At 41.9% G+C, this 23,213-nt stretch overlaps 1 protein-coding gene across 1 annotated transcript; it reads right to left on the bottom strand.

Moving 5' to 3' along the window:
* Positions 1 to 11,923: 11,923 nt before the first annotated feature.
* Positions 11,924 to 17,835, bottom strand: LOC117544310 (atypical chemokine receptor 3-like). Its single transcript, XM_034213241.1, has 2 exons — positions 17,681 to 17,835; positions 11,924 to 14,947 (listed from the first exon to the last, which is right to left on the bottom strand). The coding sequence occupies exon 2, from the start codon at positions 14,876 to 14,878 to the stop codon at positions 13,742 to 13,744; it is 1,137 nt and encodes a 378-aa protein (XP_034069132.1). The 5' UTR covers positions 14,879 to 14,947; positions 17,681 to 17,835; the 3' UTR covers positions 11,924 to 13,741.
* Between the last annotated feature and the right edge of the window lie 5,378 nt (positions 17,836 to 23,213).

Raw genomic sequence — 23,213 nt, 5'->3', positions numbered from 1 at the left:
TCACACACCCATCAATCATTTTACACCAAATGTTAGAGCCTTCCACAAGCCTTTGAGGTGAGATGAGACAAATGGCCTACAACACAGGGCTGTTAAACAGAGGAGAGAGCTTACCAATGGAACATGGCTGCATTTTACAGCAGGACACAGTGTTGAACCCACAAGAACATAATAGTTATATTTTCAACTTGATGAGACAAACAGAAAATCAAGACAATAACTAAATACATTTGGAAAGAAAAAACCTAGAGGCCGCTTTAGAGGAACTTCCACTTTGGCCTTCAAAGTAAACATAAAACCCTAAAACATAAACTTTCATGACAAAGCTGACAATAAATAAGGCGGTTCTCTCGACAAAAGATAAGACCATGCACTCTGCTTTTTGAGAAGAACCAGCTCATGGGAATATGATCAGGAAGAAGGGCTAAATGTACACTAGGGTACACTAAATGCCTCATGATTGACGCTAATGGAAGAGCAGAGTTGATAATGTTTCCCAGGACAGTAAGTCATAAACACCTCTACATCTGTGCTGAGTCACGTTCTCACTTCTTACAGTCATTACATCTCACTTGTGATGAATAAAACAGGCCAAGGATGTTGAAGGGAAGCAGAAATCTGCAAGTTGATTAAGCTATTCGTTTAAACCTCTTTAAGCCTTCCTGGAGCTTTAACTGAGCCGCCCTTTGTGAGAAAGTAAACTGTGCTGCCGTGTATTCTCACACGCTGCCATGACGTGCAGGCACTCACACTTTTCCAGACGTGCATGCACGGCTTCACGCGGCACATGTAGGTAGAGCCTCACATATGCAGAGAGCAGCGCACACATGTGTACAGACACATCTGTGAAACATGTCTTGATTAATGTGTGTGGATTCAAAAGAAGGGGATTGACCCTTTGATATCTGTATATCTGTGTTTCCATTACAAGGCCACCTACTCAGCACTATTTATACTCCGTACAGCAAACATAATCCTCATAGCGGGAGAAACAGGAGGAGGGGAAGAGTCTGGTGAGAAAATAGGGGAAAAAATGTCTGAGAATTTAATTAAAAATGTGGATTAAGGACGGAGAATAATTACACAGTGTTGTGAAAGAGTGAGTTGAAGTGTTTTTTAAAGCTTGCAGCAATGTAAAAGGGCACCTGTGTGCGCTTGTACAGTAGGTGACCTGTGTTTTATGAGTGTTTGTATTTGTCCACCCCCAGAGGAAGGTCTGTGTGTGACCACTCTGTGGCCTGGTGTGGATCAGGTTCGCTGCCTGTGTGTGTCCCTGCCATGGACCCCCTCTGGTGGGCCAGGGTGATGGATGGTGCCTGGAAGCTCTGGAGCCGCTGAGTGTTCGTATGAGTGCCTGTCTTAGCTTTTACCTGACAGTTATAGATGATAGATGCTTTTTAGTTGGTGTGCATGTGTGGATAAGTTTGGGTGTGAATGAGTGACAGGTTACTGATGGCTGTTGTGTTTCGGGTGTTATTCTAGCGTTATTGATTACAAGGTGACAGGTATGTGAAGGAAAGCTATTTAATACTGTAGCAGAGAGTGGTGAAACACACACCTACGCATGCCTCCTCCCTTAAACTTGTGTTTGTTCAAACCCCCAACTTCTCCTATAGAATTACAAACCATATACCAAGGTGGAAAGCCCAGTTTGGGTTACTTGTGACATATCAGCCATAATGAAAAAGTCCATTCATCAATCTACAGTGCGGAAAAGTGTTACTTGACTAAGGTACTAGAAAACGTACCACATTTCACATGGAGAAATGTTTGATGAGAGGAAGGTGATTCTTGGCAAAACCATCTATCTAGCTCAACAATGAGCCTTTGTTTTTACAGGTAAGTGCTCAAGCATGTATCTTAAAAGTCTCTACAGCCACGCAGCAGCTCTGTGAGGTTGAGATAAATGCTAACAAGTGAGAATTGACAATGCTAACAGGTTTTAACAACAGATTAGTGATGAGTAGCTAATGGTGAGTTTTCAAATGTCTTACATGTATGTAAGTGTTAGTGTAAGCTTTGGTTTGTCCGGTGTAGGGTTGGTGTGCCTGTGATAAGAAGCAAATCAAAAGGCCTCAAAATAAAAGTGCACCAAAAACACATTTTGTTCCTCAGTAATTTTTCATCCTTTTTCGTGTTTCTTGTCTTCAAAGGGTCTCCATTTTAATTAAGGGATTTTCCACATAAATAAGAAAAATCGGACACAAAAGACTTACATTCCATCTATTGCTTACTCCCTCCGTCTCTCCTGTCATCTTTCTGGCATTTTTTGGCCCCGAGCCCTCCATTAGTGCCGTTTGATGTCCCATGTTACTATAGTAACTTAATTGGAAAGCACTGTAAATCATCAAGATCCTTCATTTTGTTTTAACGAGATGAGATGCTGAACAAGGCTGTTGATGCCAATTTTCTTTTCTTTTTTTAAGCTAAAAAACCCTGTACTAGCTGATCCATGGCATCCCAAACTGTAAATTAAAGTTACAATAAAGAGAAAAAAAGTTCTGTTGACTGTACATCATATATTCTCGTCTCAACACTAATGGCCTCGTGCAGGGTTGCTAGGTGGTGCAAAAATATTGAAGTGCTTTGGTAGCTGAGCCTGAGTCACATTGCATTTCCAATAATTACAACATCCCAGTTTCGCTTCTTGCCTTGGGTCTTTTGTTGCTAGTTATCCCCCTCTCATCCTGCCCAATTACTATACTCTGTCAAGATCTTTTTTCTAGATTCAGCTGTGACAAAGTGTATGCCTTGATGCTAATCAAAATAGTTATAAATACATGAGGGTGAATGCATGGTAGAGAAAGGGACAGAAGGGGATCAACTCTGAATTTAGACTTGGAAAATGTTCTATTCATAACCAAAGGTCAAACGGGAAATACAATCTGTGACATGTTTTCATTCGGTCAATTGTGTGGGTGAATGCTGAGATTTGGTGTCACACACACAGTCTTTGGGCGTGTCAGCTCTCGGCCACCCCACCCAGACCCCCCTCACCCCACCAGGAACCTACAACTTCCTCCTCTATTCATCTTGCTACGATTTTGTTTTATTTCTCAGGAGTTGTTTTACAAACTCATTTGTCAAGCAGCACAAACGTTTATCGAGCCCCATGAAACCAAGCTTAGGAAAACAGTGGCGGGGAAACTCTCCTTTTTGTACAAAGAGAGGGATTACAGAAACCTCGATCAGGTTTTGAAGTCATTGTATCGAGGCCAACTGCAGCAAACCTCATCCACAATGAGGAACAGAAGTCTCAGTTTCAGGATCAAAGTTGGTTTATAGTGAAAACAGTCCAATGCTGTTCATCTTGTTTGTGTGGGTGTGTGTTTGTGCATTGTCATTATGAATTCCTTTTTATCGCAGCGGGGTGTATGACGTGCTTGTGGTGTAGCTTGAGTGGACGCACAACCTGTCGGAGGAAGAGTTAGAGGAGTTCCAGGGGAGCAGTGGGGGTTTCACTCCCGCCGGGGGAGTAACTGGGGTGTTATGGAGGATGACGAGTACCTCTTGTTAAAGCCAAGATGCTCAGAGGTGGTTGTTGAAAGACATGCAGACATTCGTTTTCACCTCAGGGTGTGAATTGTGTGTGTGTTTCATGGTGAGAGAAACTCCCTGTAAACTGATACCATGCAGAGGTCTATCTGTCTTGCTATCGAGAAAAGAAGAAAATAAGAAGAGCGAGACAGATGTTTTTTTTCTTTTCAGTGACAGACATAAAATAAACACTGATACATTATCAGTGACACGAATAGTTGAACCAACATTTAGTATACAATAGAGGGTCTGTTATGAACAAGGTGAATGCTAATGGGTAATGATGCAGAAATGCAGTGTAACCACAACTGCTGTTGTCTATGACTAAACACGAAACCTTAAAGGTGTCAAAGTCGATTGGTGACGTCATATTTAATTTGTCATCCCTATACAATCTGCTCTTGTGATGCAATATCTAATTATCACAACTTAAACATGAATCAACCTGTTCATTATATTTCATTTCATTTAGCTGAGACGTTTATCCAGTGAGTGCAATAAACCAAGGTGTATGGTTATGCTTAGGCACTCACAGCTTGGTTAATGTTAGGGAATGAGCATGTTAAATAATGAAAAACTCAAATGATGAGACGTCAATTGTTTAGCCTTTTTTACGAGCCCCCAGTCTTCTAACTGTGACAAAAGTGCTTCTACTATGGCTTCCTACACCAGAGAAAGAAAAGTGTCTTGGCAGAAATCAGGTTTTCCTACAAAACTTAATAGAGCAAACAAATCCAGACCATATAAATGTATTAATTTCTAGGAGATTGTTAACAGGGGAGACCAGGGTTTGAATTTGGATCTTTTGTATGAACTGTGAAAATGGTCAAACTCTTTCCCTAAGCCTTATACAGGATTAATGTTTGTTCACCCCCATGACCCTGTAATGGAGTTAGCAGGTGTGGACAATGTGCATACAGTCACATTACAATTATAAATTCAGTTTCCCCTATGATTTAGTTGGGGGAACGCTGACTTGGGGATATTGTTTTACACGGCTTATGTTTGAGCATTCAGATGTTCTAATAACATCTAATAATTTCTAGACGAATCTCAAATATGATGAATTACATCTTTGGCAACATGTAGTATGCTCTGTATAGATTGTAATATGTGGTCAAAAAAGTGGGTGTTGGTCTGTGTTCAAATTGTACATTGCAGTGATTGTGCTGGGAATATCAAAATGTGGAAAAACAAGTGTGAGCTGCATTCATTTTTAAGGCAAAGTCTCTGCTATCAATAGTTTGGGGGATTTCCATGTTTTTACCAGATGGATGGTTAGTTTATTCTACAGAGTTGAAAAAAACAAAACAACCCAGATCTTATTGAACATATATCAATAACATGGGGATGTCATAATGTGAGTTTAGAACAGCCACAATAAAGACCATAGGCGGTGTACTATTACAAAGTCTCACAAACCCCTTTTTTTAGGGAAAAGCCCATGAATGTTGCATGTCTTGAAAAGAAAAAGGACTGAAAAGGCAATTGCAAGTTTATGAAGCTTATTAAATGTGGTTCTGTGGCAGTGATGTCATGTTGACTTGACTGGGACGCCCTGTTTTTGTTTGAATAAACAAGCGTGTTTTTCAGCCACATGCCAGAGTCTGACCCCAGACAGGAACCATAGGAAGACATTTGTCTGCTCAAACACCATCACAGACAAAACATCAGACGCAGCCAAAGATGTGTTGTTTTTTTTTTGTCAGAGAAGCTTAGATTTGAGCTGTCAGACTCTCTGTCAGTTGAGATTAAAGTGTGTCAACACCTTCATTCTACATCATTTTGTTCAAGAAAGGAAAATAAGCTATTATTACCTGCAGTCAGACTGGAAGTGCTCTGAGAAAGTCATTCATTATCCATCTAGGAGAAGTATTTGACAGAGTGAAACACTGTCATCAAAATAACCAAAGTGTGACCTAAAGCAATGTTTTAGCTTAGCTTCTTGTAGATGTTTGAGTGCAGCAAAAGTTATTTATGTTGTGATGTTATGTCTTATAATTAGGGCCGGGACTTTAACGCGTTAATTAAGATTAATTAATTACACAAAAATTAACGCGTTAAAAAAATTAACGCATTTTAATCGCACTTATTTTTGCACCGCGGAACGTTTCTCACTGGATGAGTTTCAGGCGTACCGATTATACTGGAGCACCAACTAACGTTCATGACTTCAGACAACAATAAACCACAGTGAACAACAGTGGGAAATGTTGTTTTAAAAAACGGACGGATGGAAGCGTCGATAAGAGCACGGTTGTGTGCAAATTATGCAAAAAGGAATTCGCATATCACCGCAGCACATCAAGCCTCAAGTATCACCTCAATGCAAAAACATATAGCAGCTAGCGTGGACGTTAGCCTCTTTTATCGCGTTCACACCAAAAAGAGCCGGTACTAAAATTAGTTCATGAGAACCTTTTTACCCCCACGAAAGTGGGGGTACAGAGAGAACAGAGAGAACAGAGAGCTGCTAGAGAGCAGGGACTTTCGTACGGCTCTCTTGTGAGAAAAGAGCTATATGTCTGATTGGCTGGGCGGATTGCAAACCACGCCCCGTAAAACTCCCAAAAAGTTTTGTGAAGCCGCCATTTTATTATCCTCGCATTAGCATTATTAGCATTAGCATTAGCCCAGCGCAGAAACGCAGAGAGACTAACTTATGGCAACACAAAATAAAACATGGGAGCGGTGGAGATGAGGAGGTGTTGGCGTTCTGGCGATTTACTCGGAAGGCTTCAGTAGAAGCTGGGAGTCCCAGCTCCCCAGCTGGGAGTCCCCAGCAGCTTCTACTGAAGCCAGTCCCCGGAGTTGGGAACTGGCTTCAGTACTAGCAGCTTCTACTGAAGCCAGTCCCCAACTCCGGGGACTTCCGGCCGGGGACTTTGGGCGGCAGTATACGCCGTGAAGTGGTTTGCGGCCTGCCAGTAAACCCAAAGCAGAAGAAGAAGAAGTGACGTCAGCGGCTTCATTTGCCTAATCCACCCCCAGGTTCAAAGAGTTCTCATGAACTAAATTCTCATGAACCTTTGTGGGAAAAGTACTGCGGTGTGAATGCGCCTAATGCCTGGTATACTAAAATCCATGTGAAAAAAATTGCTTCTCACTGTTCTCAGGTCAAATATTTATATGTGATTAAAAATGCGATTAATTTCGATTAATTAATTACAAAGCCTCTAATTAATTAGATTAATTTTTTTAATCGAGTCCCGGCCCTACTTATAATCCATTCTCATTAATCACGTACCAGAGACAAATAATACTAAATTCGAAAAGATGACAGATTAGTTATATAAGCAATGGTTGGATGTAAGTATTTATTTCACATGAGGTTATAATGAACCTTCTCCTAACTTCCAACACATTACTGGATGCGTATAAAATGTAGACAGATATCTGAATAACAACACAGGCTAATAGTCTGTATGAATTTGTGTGCCTCTTTAAGCCATAAAGCAGCTGGCTTCTCTTCTCTGACACCCCTCTGAAGTTTCATCAGCGCCTCTGACACGAGCGTGCCGCTGAGCTGATGGAGTGCAGGGTGAACTTAAAGTTGCACATCAGGCTGAGCTCTTAAAGACGACGGGATGGCGGATGAATTAGGTGATGTCTAAACACCGGATCTGTGGCTTGTGCACGGAGTGAGGTATAAATCAGACTCCCCGAATATCAAGCCTTCACAGCCATGTGTGTCCCGCCTATACAGTTACATTTGTGGATCTGGAAGAGATTAGAGCTTTCACACTGACAATAAGCCATGGGATGTTTTATGAGGAGTTGAGTATTATCAGGTATGGGATGGTAGGCATTTCTGCCCATTAGTCATGCTACATGTGAAGTGTATTTCAGAACTCTACATCTGATCTCTGTTTGGTGCATAAATAAGAACCAGTGAAAAAGCTCTAAAAACCCTCTGTACACTTCCTGCCCAGTACAAAACAGCAGACAGGTAGAATTAGCAATAAGCTGGTGAACACAATTGCCAACATCCGGGTCTGAAAAGTGAAGCCATAACAGAGTGCCTTAAACTTGCATTGTCTCTGATGTCTAGCATGAAGTCTGATTTTACAGATGTATACAAGAAAATGATCCAACTTTTCATTTGATGTAGTAGCTCAGTTTCAACTCCCTGTCAAGTTTATCGTAAATATTACTATTTTCAAGTCTTCTTCAATACAGCATGATGTCCATATTGCAAATGATGGTCCCATTTATAATGAAATAGACACTAAAGCAGCATATGCTTTCCGCTCACTAGTCATTGTGAGGTCGGCTGTTGGTCAGGAGCAGTGGCGCCTCAAGAGTCAAGACACTCTGGGGGCCCCAAGCAGAAGGGACATGACACCTCCGACACCCTTCTGGTCCGGGGCCCCAAGCAGCATGCCTGCCATGCCTGTCGGCAAACGGCGCCCCTGTTCAGGAGGAAGAGTTGTTATCCATCAATACAAAGGTTGGTGGTTCAATCCACAGCTCCTGTGGTCTAAGTTTCCTTGGCAAGATACTTTCACATGCAAAGGGTTTTGATTTGAAGAGATGTGTCCTACATGTTTTAAATACCTTGCTCTAAGTGTTCTGCTTGCACATCCAATAAAAACAATGCAAGGTACATTTTTAACAGTAACGTAAAAAATACATTGGAAAAATCTGTATTTGCAGAAACTATTTCCCTAAACCTTCACAGGGTTTCACTAATTCTTAAACAAGAAAATATAGTATGCATGGTTCACTCGGTATCAAAGAACCTCACAGTATCCTTATTAATCCTGAACACAACAACATCAATTCCAGTTCTGGATAGACCGCAGTTTATGTTGATGTATTCCAGTGCACCCAAAGAATCTGCCCTCAATAAAATGTTATCAGGCCTGCACTTGGAAGGTTAAATAAGCTGTGAATGTGTAAATTGACATGTGCCATTGGTGTTGTTTGATCCATATGCATGATAGTCTTTTAAATCTAATTTTTCATTTCCCCTTTGACTGAACATCTGTCTGACATCTGTCCGTACTACTTGTCCTCCTCTCCTGAGGAGAGGGTAGTCATGAAGTGCTAAACTATCCGTATCCTTTAACTTTTTTATATTCACACCAAAAACTTCTCATGAGCACAAGCAGCTGCTGCTTTCTTCCTCTACTTCGTTAATATTTCAAGACCCTTTAAGTCCTCATTTGAAATTCCTGCCAGCCAAACCGAGCGAAGCGAGCACAGGCTTCATTGGGAATTGAACATATTCTAAATGCTTGGAAATGGGCCAGAAGTAATGTAAGTTACTATTATAACAACACATGCATGCCAAGTATGTGTAGCCTAAATATAGTCCGCCATGCAATGTGAGTGTTCTGCTCCGGCAGAGAACATAAAAAAGAACAGTTGTTCTTAATTACTCTCCACCTCTGCACCTCCTTCCCTTTTCCATATTTCATTAGTGTTATCTCTACCAAGCATAAGGTATAGATTATCATCGTGCTGTAAAGCAACACTCCCTAAATCGACATCATCTCTTGCCTATTTCCTATAGTTTATAAATCAAACCAGAAAGATAGCCCCATTAAAAATGTACAGTAACTCATACACAAACCCAGCCATAAGAAAAGTGGTGAATTAGCTGCATAGGAGGATTTTATGTCTAGTTTTGGAACACTAAGCTTTTCGTATCTCACAATTGCTGTAAATCTATCCTCTGGTTTGGATTGGACAGATTGATATGACTGTATGCATTCCAGCTGGTTTCAACCGAAAACTACAAGCATAAAGTGTTATGAGGGGAACCTTTTTACTCCTGTGTTACCACTTTTACATTTTACACAGATTTGATTGTTTGGGTTTGCGTAGGAGACTGGCCCAGTAGTGTGTTTGACACATATTGTACAAGCAACTTATAATAGAAACAGAAGAAAGTCATAACTGGCAAACTGTAAAAGGAAACAAAGCACTTGGCAGCATATGTGCGTGCCAAGCAAAACAAAGGCTGTTCAGTCTTAGAGCAGCAGAAGTGTGTGATACGCTCTGTTCACACAGTATATGTATTGGACATCTATTTTTAGAGTGGAACAGTTTGGAATAAGGCTATGAGATTAAGTCTGATTTGAAATAATAAATACAAATGCTATTGACTTGCATTTAATAGTCTAGTTCAGTGTGTGCATGAGTGTATGTGCATGTGTCAATGTGTATTTGAATACCGCTTCAGGGTGTTATTAGCCTGCTGTAAAGAATACATTGAACAAGCTCTCTTGGAGTCTGGATTACCAACTGCCCCGAGGCCCCAGACTCTCATGAGAAAGCCCTCAGGTTGGCAATTAGGTATTTCGATGGATTGATTATTATAAACTGGAATTGGGTAGGTTTTAAAGGGGAACCTTATTGATTTTATACATTTAAGTCTGTTTACATGTCTAAGGGGCTACTACTACATGTGTGAGAAAATGTGTTTCTAGGCTTTCGTGGCCCCAGAGAGAGCTACACAAAGCTGATGACTTGGAGTCTGTTAGGGCTAAAGTTTGACAATGAAAAATATCTGGAGTTGGAGTGAAAAGAACTTAGCTGTAGCACACTCCTTATCTCTACTCAAGGTTAGCGGCTACATTAGCAGCAACAAGCATAACTCACCCAAATCTCTGACTGAACTGTCGGCAATGGTAAGAGTTGTTTCGTCCATATCATGTGAAATAAAACAGACTATATCTTTGTTTCTACCGCATTGATGTTAAAGGATTCATTCCCCCTTAAAATAACCTTTTGTATATCATAACTCATCGAATGTTATATTGAATTCTTAAAGGTTTTTTTCTCTACGCCTCCACACTGTACAAAGAAGCTCACAGCTGACCTTTTGCCAGAGGGCTAGTGTTAACCTGGCCCGTACTTTGTGAAAAACAAAACAATTGACATTCCAGTGACTACAAAGCCCTTTAATTTACACGTCATCTTGTTTAGTGAGTTACTTTGTGGAAGTTCACTGACCTGAAGCAAACCATCAGCAGGCTGCAACATCAGGAAGAGATTGACGGGGTTTAGGTCAGAGGAGTAGGTCTTGTGTGAGGAAAATCATTCATACAAGAAAAAGGAGCGGGGGGGCTCCTGGTTGCGACAGAGAAGACCACTGCACACCAGGAGCGCTGCAAGATCAAGGCAGTGTCACAGCGGAGAAGGACGGTATCGTCAGCAGATCAATCACTTGGTCTGACCTTTGGAAATCCCTGCACAACTTCCTCATCAGATTAACCTACGCTGTCCAACCAGGTGTTCAGCAAAGAGGGCAGAGCTGCAGGGCTCTTGGAAATACAAACCTTCAACAAACCCTGTTAGCAAGACAGACAAACTGTCTCAAGGGCACCACAGCTGGTGGCGTGACCCGATACTGAAAAGGGAGGCCCAAACACTGGAAATATAGGCAAGAGGTAAAAAAAACTAGAATGAAAAAGTAAAGAGTCACTTGGGACCCAGTTTAACTTTTTATATGTCTTCTTTAAATTGAGAACACAAACAACTCTCTTTAACAGAAAAGTATGTATCCATTTCCTCAGGACAGGAGGGAAGCTGCACCAACTACTCAGGCAAAAGTAAGTTGACCTTTGCAGGGAGATCTCCCAAGAAGATCACCACATCCCTCCGCCTGGACATAGTGGTGGGGTCCTTGGCCACAAAGATTGTCTTCCTCATTGAGCTCATCCTCCCAGAGGAGGAGGAGGAGGGAGAGGCTGCCTAAAGAAACTGAATCATTACTTAGAAATGGCAGCTGATTGCAAGCAGGCCGGCTGGAGGGTTGTCCCATATCCTGAAGATAACAGTAGCATGGTGTTATCCCTCCCACAGGTCAGTAGGTCAAGTACTGGGGTCAAAGGAGAAAATACTGATGAGTTGTTGTCCCTAAGAGACAATTCGTTTTGTGAAAGTGCAACCGACAGCAAAGCAACATTAGTATTACTAATCACTTGTGAATATTTTCTTCTCAGATGCTAGGGGGAAAAAAATACTTTTATGTGAAGCTAACGTATTTTATTCTTGTCTCACTTGATGAGGAATCACATTAATTTATCCTTTTTATACAAGATGTAAGAAAACAACTTAATTTAATGTTTTTCATTGGACCCTGAAAAGTCAGTCTGTGCCTTTAAATCAGCAGGAGTAATATGACAACCGTGACTTGCCTGGAGTACAGTACATGGATCCCATGACAGCTGGGACAAAACACACATGTTATGTTTCAGCTGGATGAGATTGTTTGTTATTTAGGGATTCAATGCAGCAAGTGGAGCAGTAAAAGCACATTCCATTTCAGCTTCTCCAATTCAAACACCTTTTTTGTAGGAAATTTAGGGCATGGAGGACAAAAGATTGTGGGATTAGTTTGACAAGTGCAAAAAAAACGAGGCCACGGGGCAAAACATTTTCTAAAATTTAATATATAACAAAACAGATGTTACACATTACAATACCAAAGGAATGTCTTCGTTCTTGTAGACACATGTTATGTGTCCCAGTCTTTTCTGATGACAAGATGAAATATTTTCAGAGTAAAAACATTAATGTGTAACCAATCTCATGTCAGCATAACAAAAGAACACGTTGCTTCCTACAACAGACAGTGAGTAAACTGTATAACTCCATTTTTATGACATACAACTTCTGGCTGTCAAGCACACACACACACACACACACACACACACACCACACACACACACACACACACACACACCACACACACACACACACACACACACACACACACACACACACACACACACACACACACACACCACACACACCAACAATAATGTAAAACAATGATTTTGTTGTTGCTTGACTGTTACACACCACAGCTGCTGCTTATATTAAAGTAGAGGAACTATTCATTCTGTTATTTGGTCATAAAAGGCCCTTGTGCTGATTTAGGAGGATTCATACATCATGGACATGTGCTCTCCACTATTAGCACTGATGTAAAGTATAGCAACAATATACTGCAGAATATTACGTCATTCTGTAGAAAACAAATAATGTATCTGCTCTTCAAGCTCATTAGTCCCAGCTGACCCCTCCAGACAATGCTTGGAAATATAATATAAGTGAATAATGTGCCGTGAGGACATTGTAAATCATTTGCAAGCACAACACCTCAGCTTTCTAGAAAGAAACAGTTGGACATTTTGGAAGTTTGCTTTTTTTGTTGCATTTTTGCAGAGAGTTACGGCACTATCATGTCTGTATGATAAATATATAACTAGAGCTGACATGTGATTATCTTTAGTTGGCTTGGCGCAAAGACTGGAAGACAACAGAAAGTCACTGCGCCCAAACAGAAATAGCTCAGCACGTTAAACTCTCCCCAAAAAAATCTGTCCTTTGTAAAGATTAACAAATAAATATGCAATGTCAATAAGTGAGCTTTCGAGTTGCCATTATAGATTTTTCTCCCCGTTTCCTGTTCTTATACAAAGCTAAACTTATCAGCAGCTAGTTGTAGCTTCCTATTGAGTGTCCAGGCATGAGAGTTGTATCTCAACATTTCACAAAAAGTAGAAATATTTTCACTATGGAAAAAAGAACGCATGTTTTCTTTTGTGTGAAGGGATCAACTGATATGACATGAGGTTATGGTTTACAATGAGACAGCAGGACTGAAACCCCGAGCCAGTCAGTGGCTCGACTAAATTGATGAAGCAGCTTTGTATGAAGTGAAACACTGAGCAGGCATCAGTGTGTGAAGACTTTCAACATGAAATATTTACAACATGAAAGAGGCCAAACAGTTTGAATGTAAATATATAAATACAAATTGATAAAAACAAAAGATTAACAATACTAATCTGTTCATACTATTGATATTCAATGCCTGTCAGATAAAGCACACCATACACGCAAACACACACAAACATACAGTACATTCCTACATACATATTACAAGCAATACTTTTAAACATTTACGGCTACTGTTTTGGCTTTACAAATGATATTTTTGTGAATTCAGTATCAGCTGTTTTTATAAGACTGCTTTCTAAGTGCTTTTAAATTGATCCATCCACGTTGATATTAGCCTGTCTTCAAGCTTCTCTACATGACTCAAGCAGATTTCTATACATAGGATCCTGTGTGTGGACTGATTATGATAAGAACAAATGAGTTGTAACACATGTTTATATTGCATTACAGTCATTCAGATTTAGAAACAGTGTTCAGGAAATGCTATTTTAGGTATTATATTTCAGATCTGTGGTGGGTTGTCTACAGCTACAGCAGAGTACTCAGTCTCAGACATGTTGGAAGCCTCGATGAGGCGAGCCAAGCCAGTCCTTGTGGAGTATTTAAAGATGAAGGCCTTCATGAGGTCATAGCGGTAGTTTCTGTTGATAAAGTTGTAGAGAATGGGGTTGAAACAGCAGTGGAGCAAGGACAGGCACTGGGTGAGGTGTAAGGCCACATAGATCACATTCTCCATTCCACAGGTCAGAAGCACCAGACCCATCTGAGACAGGGCATCAACCAGGAGGACGCCATGGTAGGGCCCCCAGCAGCCCAGAAACACCACTATGTACGCCAGGATCACCCTGCGGCTCACACGGCGCTCCTGCTCCACTGGGGAAGACGATGAAGAAGAAGAGGAGCGGGAGAAAGCTCTGGCTAGCAGGGCGTAAAACACTGCGATGACGGGGAAGGGGAGAGCGAAGCCCAGCAGGATGAAGCTCAGCTGCACCCCCACCATCCACTCCCTGGGGTTTCCCTCCGGGTACACAGGCCTGCACAGCATGGTGTCCCCATGTGTAGACTTCACAGTGCGTAGGAAGTAGGTGTCAGGCAGGGAGGCAACCAAAGCCAAAAGCCACACTCCCACACACGTTGCGCGGCGTATTAGCTTCCTGCGCGCTCCCCCCTCGTTGTCTCCACTCTTCGTCAAGCTCAGGTAGCGGTCCACACTCATGCAGGCCAGGAAGAAGATGCTGCCGAAGAGGTTGACGGCGAAAAGTAGGTGTGTGAGTTTACACGCCACCTCCCCAAAGGGCCAGTGGCCGTGCTGGGCCAGAGAGCTCACCCACACGGGCAGGGTGGCGCACACGCACAGGTCTGCGACTGCCAGGTGGGCGATGTACATGTGTGTCTCATGGCGAGGCGTGGAGTCTCTTTGTGCACGGATGTTTACCCAGAGGACCAGAGCGTTGGCAGCCAGACCGACAACGAAGATAAACGTGTAGAGGACACACATGGAGTACAGCAGAGCGTTGCGGTTGAAAGCCGAGGCGCACACCATTGTATCCACACTGGATATGTTGCTGAAGGCTTCAGAGAAGTTGAGGTCCCCCAACGACTCCCACAGGTCCTCCAGCTCACTGGTGCTCAGACTCATTTTTCAGCGCAGGGAGAAGACCACAGACCACTGGGAGGTAACACACACGACCTCTGACTGGGATAGAACCTGTAAAAACAAGATAGCACCTCATCATTTCTTGTGGCAAAATGTTATCTGGATAAGGATCCAACAACTACATGCATGCTGGTATCATATTTAAAAGCAATATTTGGTTCATAAAGCATGGCTTGTTTTACCCATGTGGACTCAGACTGCATGAACTAATAAAACAGAAAGCTACTTGTGGTATGCCACCAGATCCTGAAGAATCTTAATGCGGTTAACTTGTTAAAACATTGCTTTCATGAGTTAATAGAGGCTCTCTGTTGCCACGTCACAAACTCTGTGATTGATGTGCAGTCAGGAGCAGTACAATAAATGTTTATATTAGCTCGGCTAGCACAGAGTGCAGATTAGACATAAGGAAGTGGGATCGAGAAATCCAAACAGGGTGTATTTCCGGAACGTTCCGGGCATTCCGAGATAAAACTTGGGTCAGGGTGGGAAATCTGATGTCAATTTAAAATATGTTTTCTTTTAATATGCTTGTTATAGTACAACACAAACAAGAGAAAAACATGTTTCTCTTCTGCTCTTGATGGAGAGGGTGAGAGGGGAGCTGTCACCACCCAGATGATCAAAGAAGGGGCTGCTCATAACCTCAATACGTCATTTTACATCTGAATCTTATAACATAGCCACACATGCACACAATTTTAACTATAGAGTGCAAGAATGCTATGAGTAAGGGGAATGAAGCAATATGCCAGATCACAGAGGTGGTATTCTGGAGCAGAAAGGCATTCCAATAATCTGGCATCTGATGCTTTTGAGCCTAAAGGGCCATTGAAGCCATGCATGGCCTGCACTCCCAATTTCCTTTGCTGTGATGTCTTGCTTAGCTGCCCTAAATGACGGTATGCCACAGCGTGATAGATCAGAGGTGATAGGTAATAGATCAAAACCAGAGCACGAGTGGCTTAACCCCGCTATTGCCCCTCACTGACTTGTACGCCCACAGAGTGAATTGTGTGCAGTGATCAGCAGGAGGCTTGACGCCAGCAAAATGGTCCGACCAAGGTTAAAACGAGGGTCACCGACCACTGGGTGACACAGCACGCTGGAAAATAGTGAAATGTGACCCCGTCAGACATCTGTCTGTGAAGGAGACTTGTGCTGTACACTAATCGGTTAAAAAGTCACAGAGGATGATGAAAGAGTAAGGCAAAGTGAAAAAAAGGATAAACAAGGACACCTGGAACATATTTAGATGTGCAGCTGTCTTGTGTGTGTTATGTCTGGCTTTGTAATCTGTTATCTATTTTTCCAATTTGTATTCCTTTTTTTTCTTATAATTATTATTTGACAGCTACAATAACAGTTACTTAAAGTTTACAGCTTTAAGTATCTGGTTATACATTTAAAAGCATGTGGTTGCATCAATGTGATGTTTGCAGATATGTGTTTCATGGGATTTCAGTTGACTGAAATATAAAATCACACTATAATAGAAGATGTATTACATTTTCTTTGAATTCATCTTCTTGATACAACATGTTGAACGCAGGATCCTGCCTTGTTTTTTTTATCATCTAATACCTAAATAAGGTAATGTCCACCACCGCCTGTAAATAAACCTTCTTTTTTTTAAATCAGAAAACCTATCTTCAAGACAGTGGAAAGTGCTATTCATTGTAATAGGGTGATTTTCTATACTGAGATAATCCTTCACAATGGTCTCTGTCTAATTCCCTCATATTATATGGAAAATACCTGCCAGGTAGCCCCACAGGCTTCAAGCTAATTAACCTCTTAACACCCAAACCAACAGATAACAGAGACATAAGATGTATGTGTATCTCTCTCTCTCTCTCTCTCCTCTCTCTCTCTCTCTCTCTCTCTCTCTCTCTCTCTCTCTCTCTCTCTCTCTCTCTCTCTCTCTCTCTCTCTCTCTCTCTCTCTCTCTCTCTCTCTCTCTCTCTCTCTCCCCTTTTCACCTCGCAAGCATCCAGTTATTACAAATGAGCTGAAAACGTCTTTTGTTACTCAATACACACACAATAAAAGCGATTGAAGGCGATTTTCATGCTAATTACCTCGACAATAAGGTTGCAGGTGCATCGAGTGTGTTAGAAGTTTCTCCTGTCAGTCTCTATCTACAGGCTTAGGTTTGTCATAAAGACCTTTTAATACATAACATCAGGTTTCTTTATAAAGTAAAAGTGTTGCTTTGTGCGTCATTACGCACAAATAGCGAATCCAGCGAAAGAGCCCAGACTGCTGACGGCAAACACATACAATGTCATTGTTGTCATTGTTGATTTATATCAGCTGGGAACAAACTTCTCTTATCAGTCAGTTTGGTATACAGTAGCTTCACTGCGTGCTTGGACTGGGAGGCAAATAAACAGTGTGAAGGCACGCTGGGGAGATAGAGAACTTTTTAAAAAAATCACAAAAGATAATATTTTACTCCTATAAGAAGTTTCTGTTTCAGTAGCAATAGGCCTACTCAGCATGTGTTTTTTTTTATCCCGGTTTGGTATCTGTATTTAAAAAAAACAATACACTTTTAAATAATAATTACGTTATCTTTGTTTATAAAGATAATCAGCGTGGAAATAACTACATTACGTTGTGCAGTTTAGGCTTTTGACAATAACACAGCATTGAATCCTATATTCTTCATGTATCTACACAGTGACTATCGCAGGTATCGAGCATCTCTGGGATCAGTAAATTGTTGGAAAGCCGAGATACTAGCCCTCCATCCTACATTAAATCATACAAGCAGCTTACCTGTCTTTGCTTTCTGCTTCCTCGCTGAAGTATTCTCTTTAAAGGAACAGATGTATGTTTTTCGGTGCTGAAGAACACTTTAACTCCACTACGGTTAACTTGTGTGCGCCACTCTCCGCCTCCTTGAGTGAATCTGAGCCTATTCCTTGTTCTGCACTTGCTGATACTCTGCAGAGCTACGCCTCCGAGGCTGGTCCTAACAGCGCTTTCACATGGCATCGCCCAGGGCGTTCAATAAACAGGCCGGAGAGTTTCGGCTTGGAAAGAAGAACACGTTGAATTTCCGGTTTACGACGCTTGATGTATAATATATTATACAATATGTCCACATTGATGATGGTTTTTATCTGGCATGCAGGTTTATACATGTCCATAATTGTACATGCACAGCAGTGCAATTATATTCTGCTATTATCAAAGCATCATCCAAAGCATGCAAGGAATTAACATTTTAGTGACCATCATGCAAGAAGGCATTAAATAATAATGCAAATAGATATATTGTGTATAGTATTAAAAACGACTTAAGAAATTGAAAATAAAAGCCCTAAGCCTGTTTAGATGCTTTGTTTTACTGGCTGCTATAGTGTTATGGTTATAAATAAATAATTAAATCTAGCTATAAACTTTATGTTGCCAAAAGTTTAAATATGGTATTCGGGTCTGAAATCAGTATACGAGGGCCTGTAATATTGTAACGGCCCGTCCACACGGCTGCGTACGTCGCTTCCCATTCACTTTGAAGGGGGTGCGTCAGGCTTTGCCGAAGTGCATTGTGGTTCCGTTCAAGTTCAACTTTTCAAGCTTCGATGGAAGCGTCAGCCAATCAAATCATATGCCAGTACAAGCGCTACCCAATCAAACCGCATGCTTGTGTGTCCGGGGCGGGAGATTAATGTGATTGGTTGTTGGTCGCATGCCAGACACACCCACCGCCAAGCTTCAACGCACACTGCCGTGTGGACGTACCGTAGCGGTATGTCCACACGGCAGTGTCACTTGCTTCAACGGAGACGCTTCCCATTCACTTTGAATGGGGTGACGTCACGCTTTGCCGAACTGCATTGTGGTTCCGTCGCGTCGCTTTGCCTCCGTTGCTCGCTTCGAAAGTTGAGAAAAGTTCAACTTTTCAAGCGTTGACGGAAGCGCCAGCCAATCAAATCATATGCCAGTACAACCTCTAGCCAATCAAACCGCCTGCTTGTGTGTCCAGGCCGGAGATTAATGTGATTGGTTGTTGGTCGCACGACAGACACGCCCACCGGCAAGCTTCAACGCGACTCTGTCGTGTGGACGTACCGTATGAAAGAAAAAAACATGTATGACATATTGTGCAAACTTAAGAAAAATCTAATTTTTAAATGATTTAGTGACCAACCTTTAATTCACAATAGGACAAATGTAGAAGGAACACTATGCACAATACACATTAACCATATTACAAGGGCAATTCCTCGAGCCTCGCCCCAGACACCCAAATATGAAACCAGAGAGTCAGACAGTCAGTCAACCACATCTTCCACCCAAAACCAACAAACGGGTTAAACCCATCACCAAGTACCACAGGGCCAACTGAAAACACCCTCCGAATAACGAACCACTCCAAAAACCTTATTCCTGTTTCAACCTAAAAAAAACGTTATTAATGCGATGCTTATCTTGAAACTGTGAACAACAACATCAGCTGCAGACCTCTTGTTGTTTCATTGTTGTTTGAGCCTTATTCAGTCTCATTTCAGGCACATCCTCTGGAAGCAGCACAAAGCATGGGGACTCATGTGTTTACTGTAAGCCGTTGAATGCTCACCTGCAACTCTGGTGGCCTCACAGCTGCTCCCACCAGAGCCATTAACCTCAAGTTCAACCCAAAGACGCAGTCACAAAAAGAAGGAAGAAACTGTGGAATTTGTAATAGTATACACATTAATCATGTTTGAAATGTGAAATCATGATAATATACTGTGATAGAACTCAAAACTGAACACGATTATTTTGATGTCACGTCCAATGATTTAAGTATTTGACTTAACATGGTACAATATGTCCAGCATGTTTTTTTAGGAAAAATATATTGTTGACGCACAGGTCACCCCAGTGACGTTTATTATTACTATATGCCCTTTATTCAATGATGAGATGCAGCTAGCAAGGCTACACACTGACCTCATTAAAGAGCAAAGAAGTGAAGTCAGTTTCAATGAGGCTTTAAAGAGAGCTCCCACTATGCACGCATACCCATTGTCCTCCGTATCAGGAGCATCGGGGGGATTTGTAAGCCTTTCTGATAAGCATCCGTAGCTCTGCAGACTGCTGCCAACCTCTGTTTTGCAGTCCTCATTCACAGGGAGGCCGGACTGAGAACAGCAGGGGTGTGTGTGGGTGTATGTGTGTAGTGGAAAAAGGCCATCCAGCTAACATACACCTTCTGCAAGAAACATTTTCTGTGTAACAATCTAATTAGAATTGGATGAAAAAGGATTACTTAATATAAACTGTGTGAGCCATCCAATAGCCATGTAACAAACTTGAACATACTTAAACACAATAACACCAAACAAAGGGATTATACATGAGGGAAAAATGTGTGAAAGTTAAGTGAAATCAAATTCAAAGGAGATTTTCTCTGCACTTCTAAAAAAAAATCACTTGAATTTGCTCTTTATTTCTTTTAGTAAATATTATATCACATACCTTATTTACTTAACCACCAGAGAACTTGTTTAAGAGCCCCACAACTGTGGTTTAAAACAATACCAGTTAACTGCCATGGCTGTCATGCATATCCTAGAAGTAACAGGCAGCTGTTTTCAGTTTTTAAAAAGGCCCTGATAAAACCACTGTATGGTACTTGCCAAACACCAAGCGACAGACGGACAAAGTTAGCGCATGGCTAAAGAGCCAGATATATCACAAAGGTTGGTGGTTACCAGACAGATCTATAAACGAATGAATACTGGACTCATCAAGTGGCTCGAAAAATAACCCCAAACTAATGCTATTGTTGGCTCAGTTGGCTGAATGTGTAGGCAACTGTTTGCTTAGAAGTTCACCTCATAAAGGTGAAAGGTCACTATTGAGCTGAAAACTTGTTTACCAAAGTGACCAAAAGGCCATAGTCTGTCCAGGCTCCATGCAGCTATATGTTTGCATCAAAATGTTTCTGCTCAAATCACATCCAGCAGTTTATTTGTCCACTTGTCAAACAGTGTAGGTCCTTTCAAAGAGGCCTAGTTCATTGCAAACTTTTTCACACACAAGATAAACAGAGTGATCAACAGATAAGGATATGGAAAAGCGTTGGTGACTGCATAAGGGAAACAGGGTGATGATGACGTTACAAAATAAGGAGGGGGGATGGGCGCATGTGAGAAAAGTTGAGAAAAACAGAGGAAGAACGTTTGAGAGTTATTCCTAATGACCATTGCCATTTCTATTGTACTCTAGCCCTGCGTCACGGTGGGGGGTCTGACAGACACAATCTATTTTCGTGCAAATCTCCATTCAGAGGGTCCCCCTCAAACTCATTCTCAATCACATCTTTATCTTCAACAACCGTCCCTCCCGATCTGAGGCTCCCTCTAATTCCTCCTCATTCCCTGCTCTTCTAACCTCACTCATCTTATATTTAATCACCTTTTCATTTACAATTATCTTTAAAGGAGAATTAAGGGCCATGAGTGAAGCTGAAAGCAGTGCTCACAGTGGATGGAGCTTGTGAATTGAGTGTGTGAACACGTAGCAGCCTTCAACAACTCAGAGGACAAAAGGTTGGCGGCTATTTGTTCATGTGGGCTTTGTCTCCAGATTTCAAGCAAGTGTTTTTTTTTTTCTAATGCTGATGTTCTGCTAGTTTGTGATGAGGTGATCTTTTGTGTTTCCCAGGGATATATTCATGCAGGTGCCTGTTTGGCTAAAAGAGCGCGTCCCTGTCAGGGAATGTAGCAACTAAGGCATTCCTCACATTGACAGAGCATCTCTCACACCAGCCCCTCGAATGTCAGTGAAACCTGAGAACTGCTCAAATGTCAAACGTGCAAAAAAGAAGTGGGAAAATACTAAGAGGCTTTGTGTTGAACAGGAATGTCGAAACAATTATTTCTCAAACTAGATTGTTTTGGCCACTTGGGGACAGCATAAGCAAGATGTACAAAATTATCTTTTAAATTCCATCCATCCATCCATCTTCTCCCGCTTATCCGTGGTCGGGTCGCGGGGGTAGCAGTTCCAGCAGAGAGCCCCAAACTTTCTTTTCCCTGGCGACATCAACCAGCTCTGACTGGGGGATCCCAAGGCGCTCCCAGGCCAGCGAAGAGATATAATCCCTCCACCTGGTCCTAGGTCTACCCCTTGGTCTCTTCCCAGCAGTGGCGTTTTCTCCCGGAGGCCAAGGGAAGCCAGGCTTCCCCTGTTTTTTCGGATTGTAGTTATAATTTAAATAAATAAATAAAAACACTTTGTTTTGTTTCGATAATTCTCCTTTGCTGTGTGTTGCTGCCGGCCCGTCTCTCCCCCATTCTCATTGAGTATTTTACAAAGAGTGAAACAAACAGCGCCCCTGTAGATGTTATGGTGAAACAGTAGATTGCACTCACTGTTGCGAGAGGAGGCCAGCCGAATCTGGCTTCCCGTGGTGAAAAAAATTGAGGGATTGACCAATCAGATGAGGCTCACGTGATGCCCCTGCCAACCTGTGATTGGTCAGGGCCATGCCAAGGGAAGCCAGAGGCGGCTGGCTTCCCTTGCCTCACAATCCAATCAAATCGCATCAATTTAGTGTTGCAGTGACGCGTCCTAAAGTCCGGAAGTAAGCTGCGCTCGGTTTCCCTCGACAAAAAAGGAATTGGATTTCTCCATAGGATTTAGGAAAATAGCTCGAAATAAGGTCAGTGGAAAACGAACCTGTTAGATAAATGCACGGTTTGTTCAGTCGGATAATATCCACATGTCTACCCTACTTTTATAATTTTCGAATCATAAATCGAATCGATAGAAGATAGATAGCGTCCCTGCACCACTCTCACCGCCGTTAGAAAGTAGCAAGCAACTGAAGCAAGTGCAATTATGGAGGGTGGAGATTTGGAGTATTCCATCAAAAATAATTGTACTAAACTTCCGCTACAGCACGAACAACAAATACAATCTGATGACAGGCCAATGCCCAAACTGGAGCTGTGTACAGCGAGGAAAAAAGGAGCGAATTGAACGTAAAACGTTAAAGGTCTCCTGATTTAGTTTGTGAATGAATGCTTATTAGAGTTTGGGCTGGAGAGTGCGTGCGGACCTGTCGGTTAGATAACAGGCGTGTGTAAGTCCTGCATCTGATAAAAATGTGTGTAAAATGATACCGGGTGCTGTAATCATTCATCTGGTTACGTTATTACATTGACCACCACACCCCCGACCCAAAAGAAAGGACGTATTATTGGCTTCCCCTAATTGTTTTCCCACGCCACGCTACTGCTTCCCAGCTGGACGTGCCTGGAACACCTCCCTAGGGAGGCGCCCAGGTAGCATCCTAACTAGGTGCCCGAAC

Source organism: Gymnodraco acuticeps, unplaced genomic scaffold, assembly GCF_902827175.1.
Source record: "Gymnodraco acuticeps unplaced genomic scaffold, fGymAcu1.1, whole genome shotgun sequence".
NCBI lineage: Eukaryota > Metazoa > Chordata > Actinopteri > Perciformes > Bathydraconidae > Gymnodraco > Gymnodraco acuticeps.
The sequence above is the reverse complement of the archived record's forward strand: the minus strand, read 5'-3'. Positions and strand labels throughout refer to the sequence as shown.

What these genes read in the sequence shown, in the direction of transcription:
- LOC117544310 (XM_034213241.1), bottom strand. Translation starts at nt 14,878, where the DNA reads ATGAGTCTGAGCACCAGTGAGCTGGAGGACCTGTGGGAGTCGTTGGGG.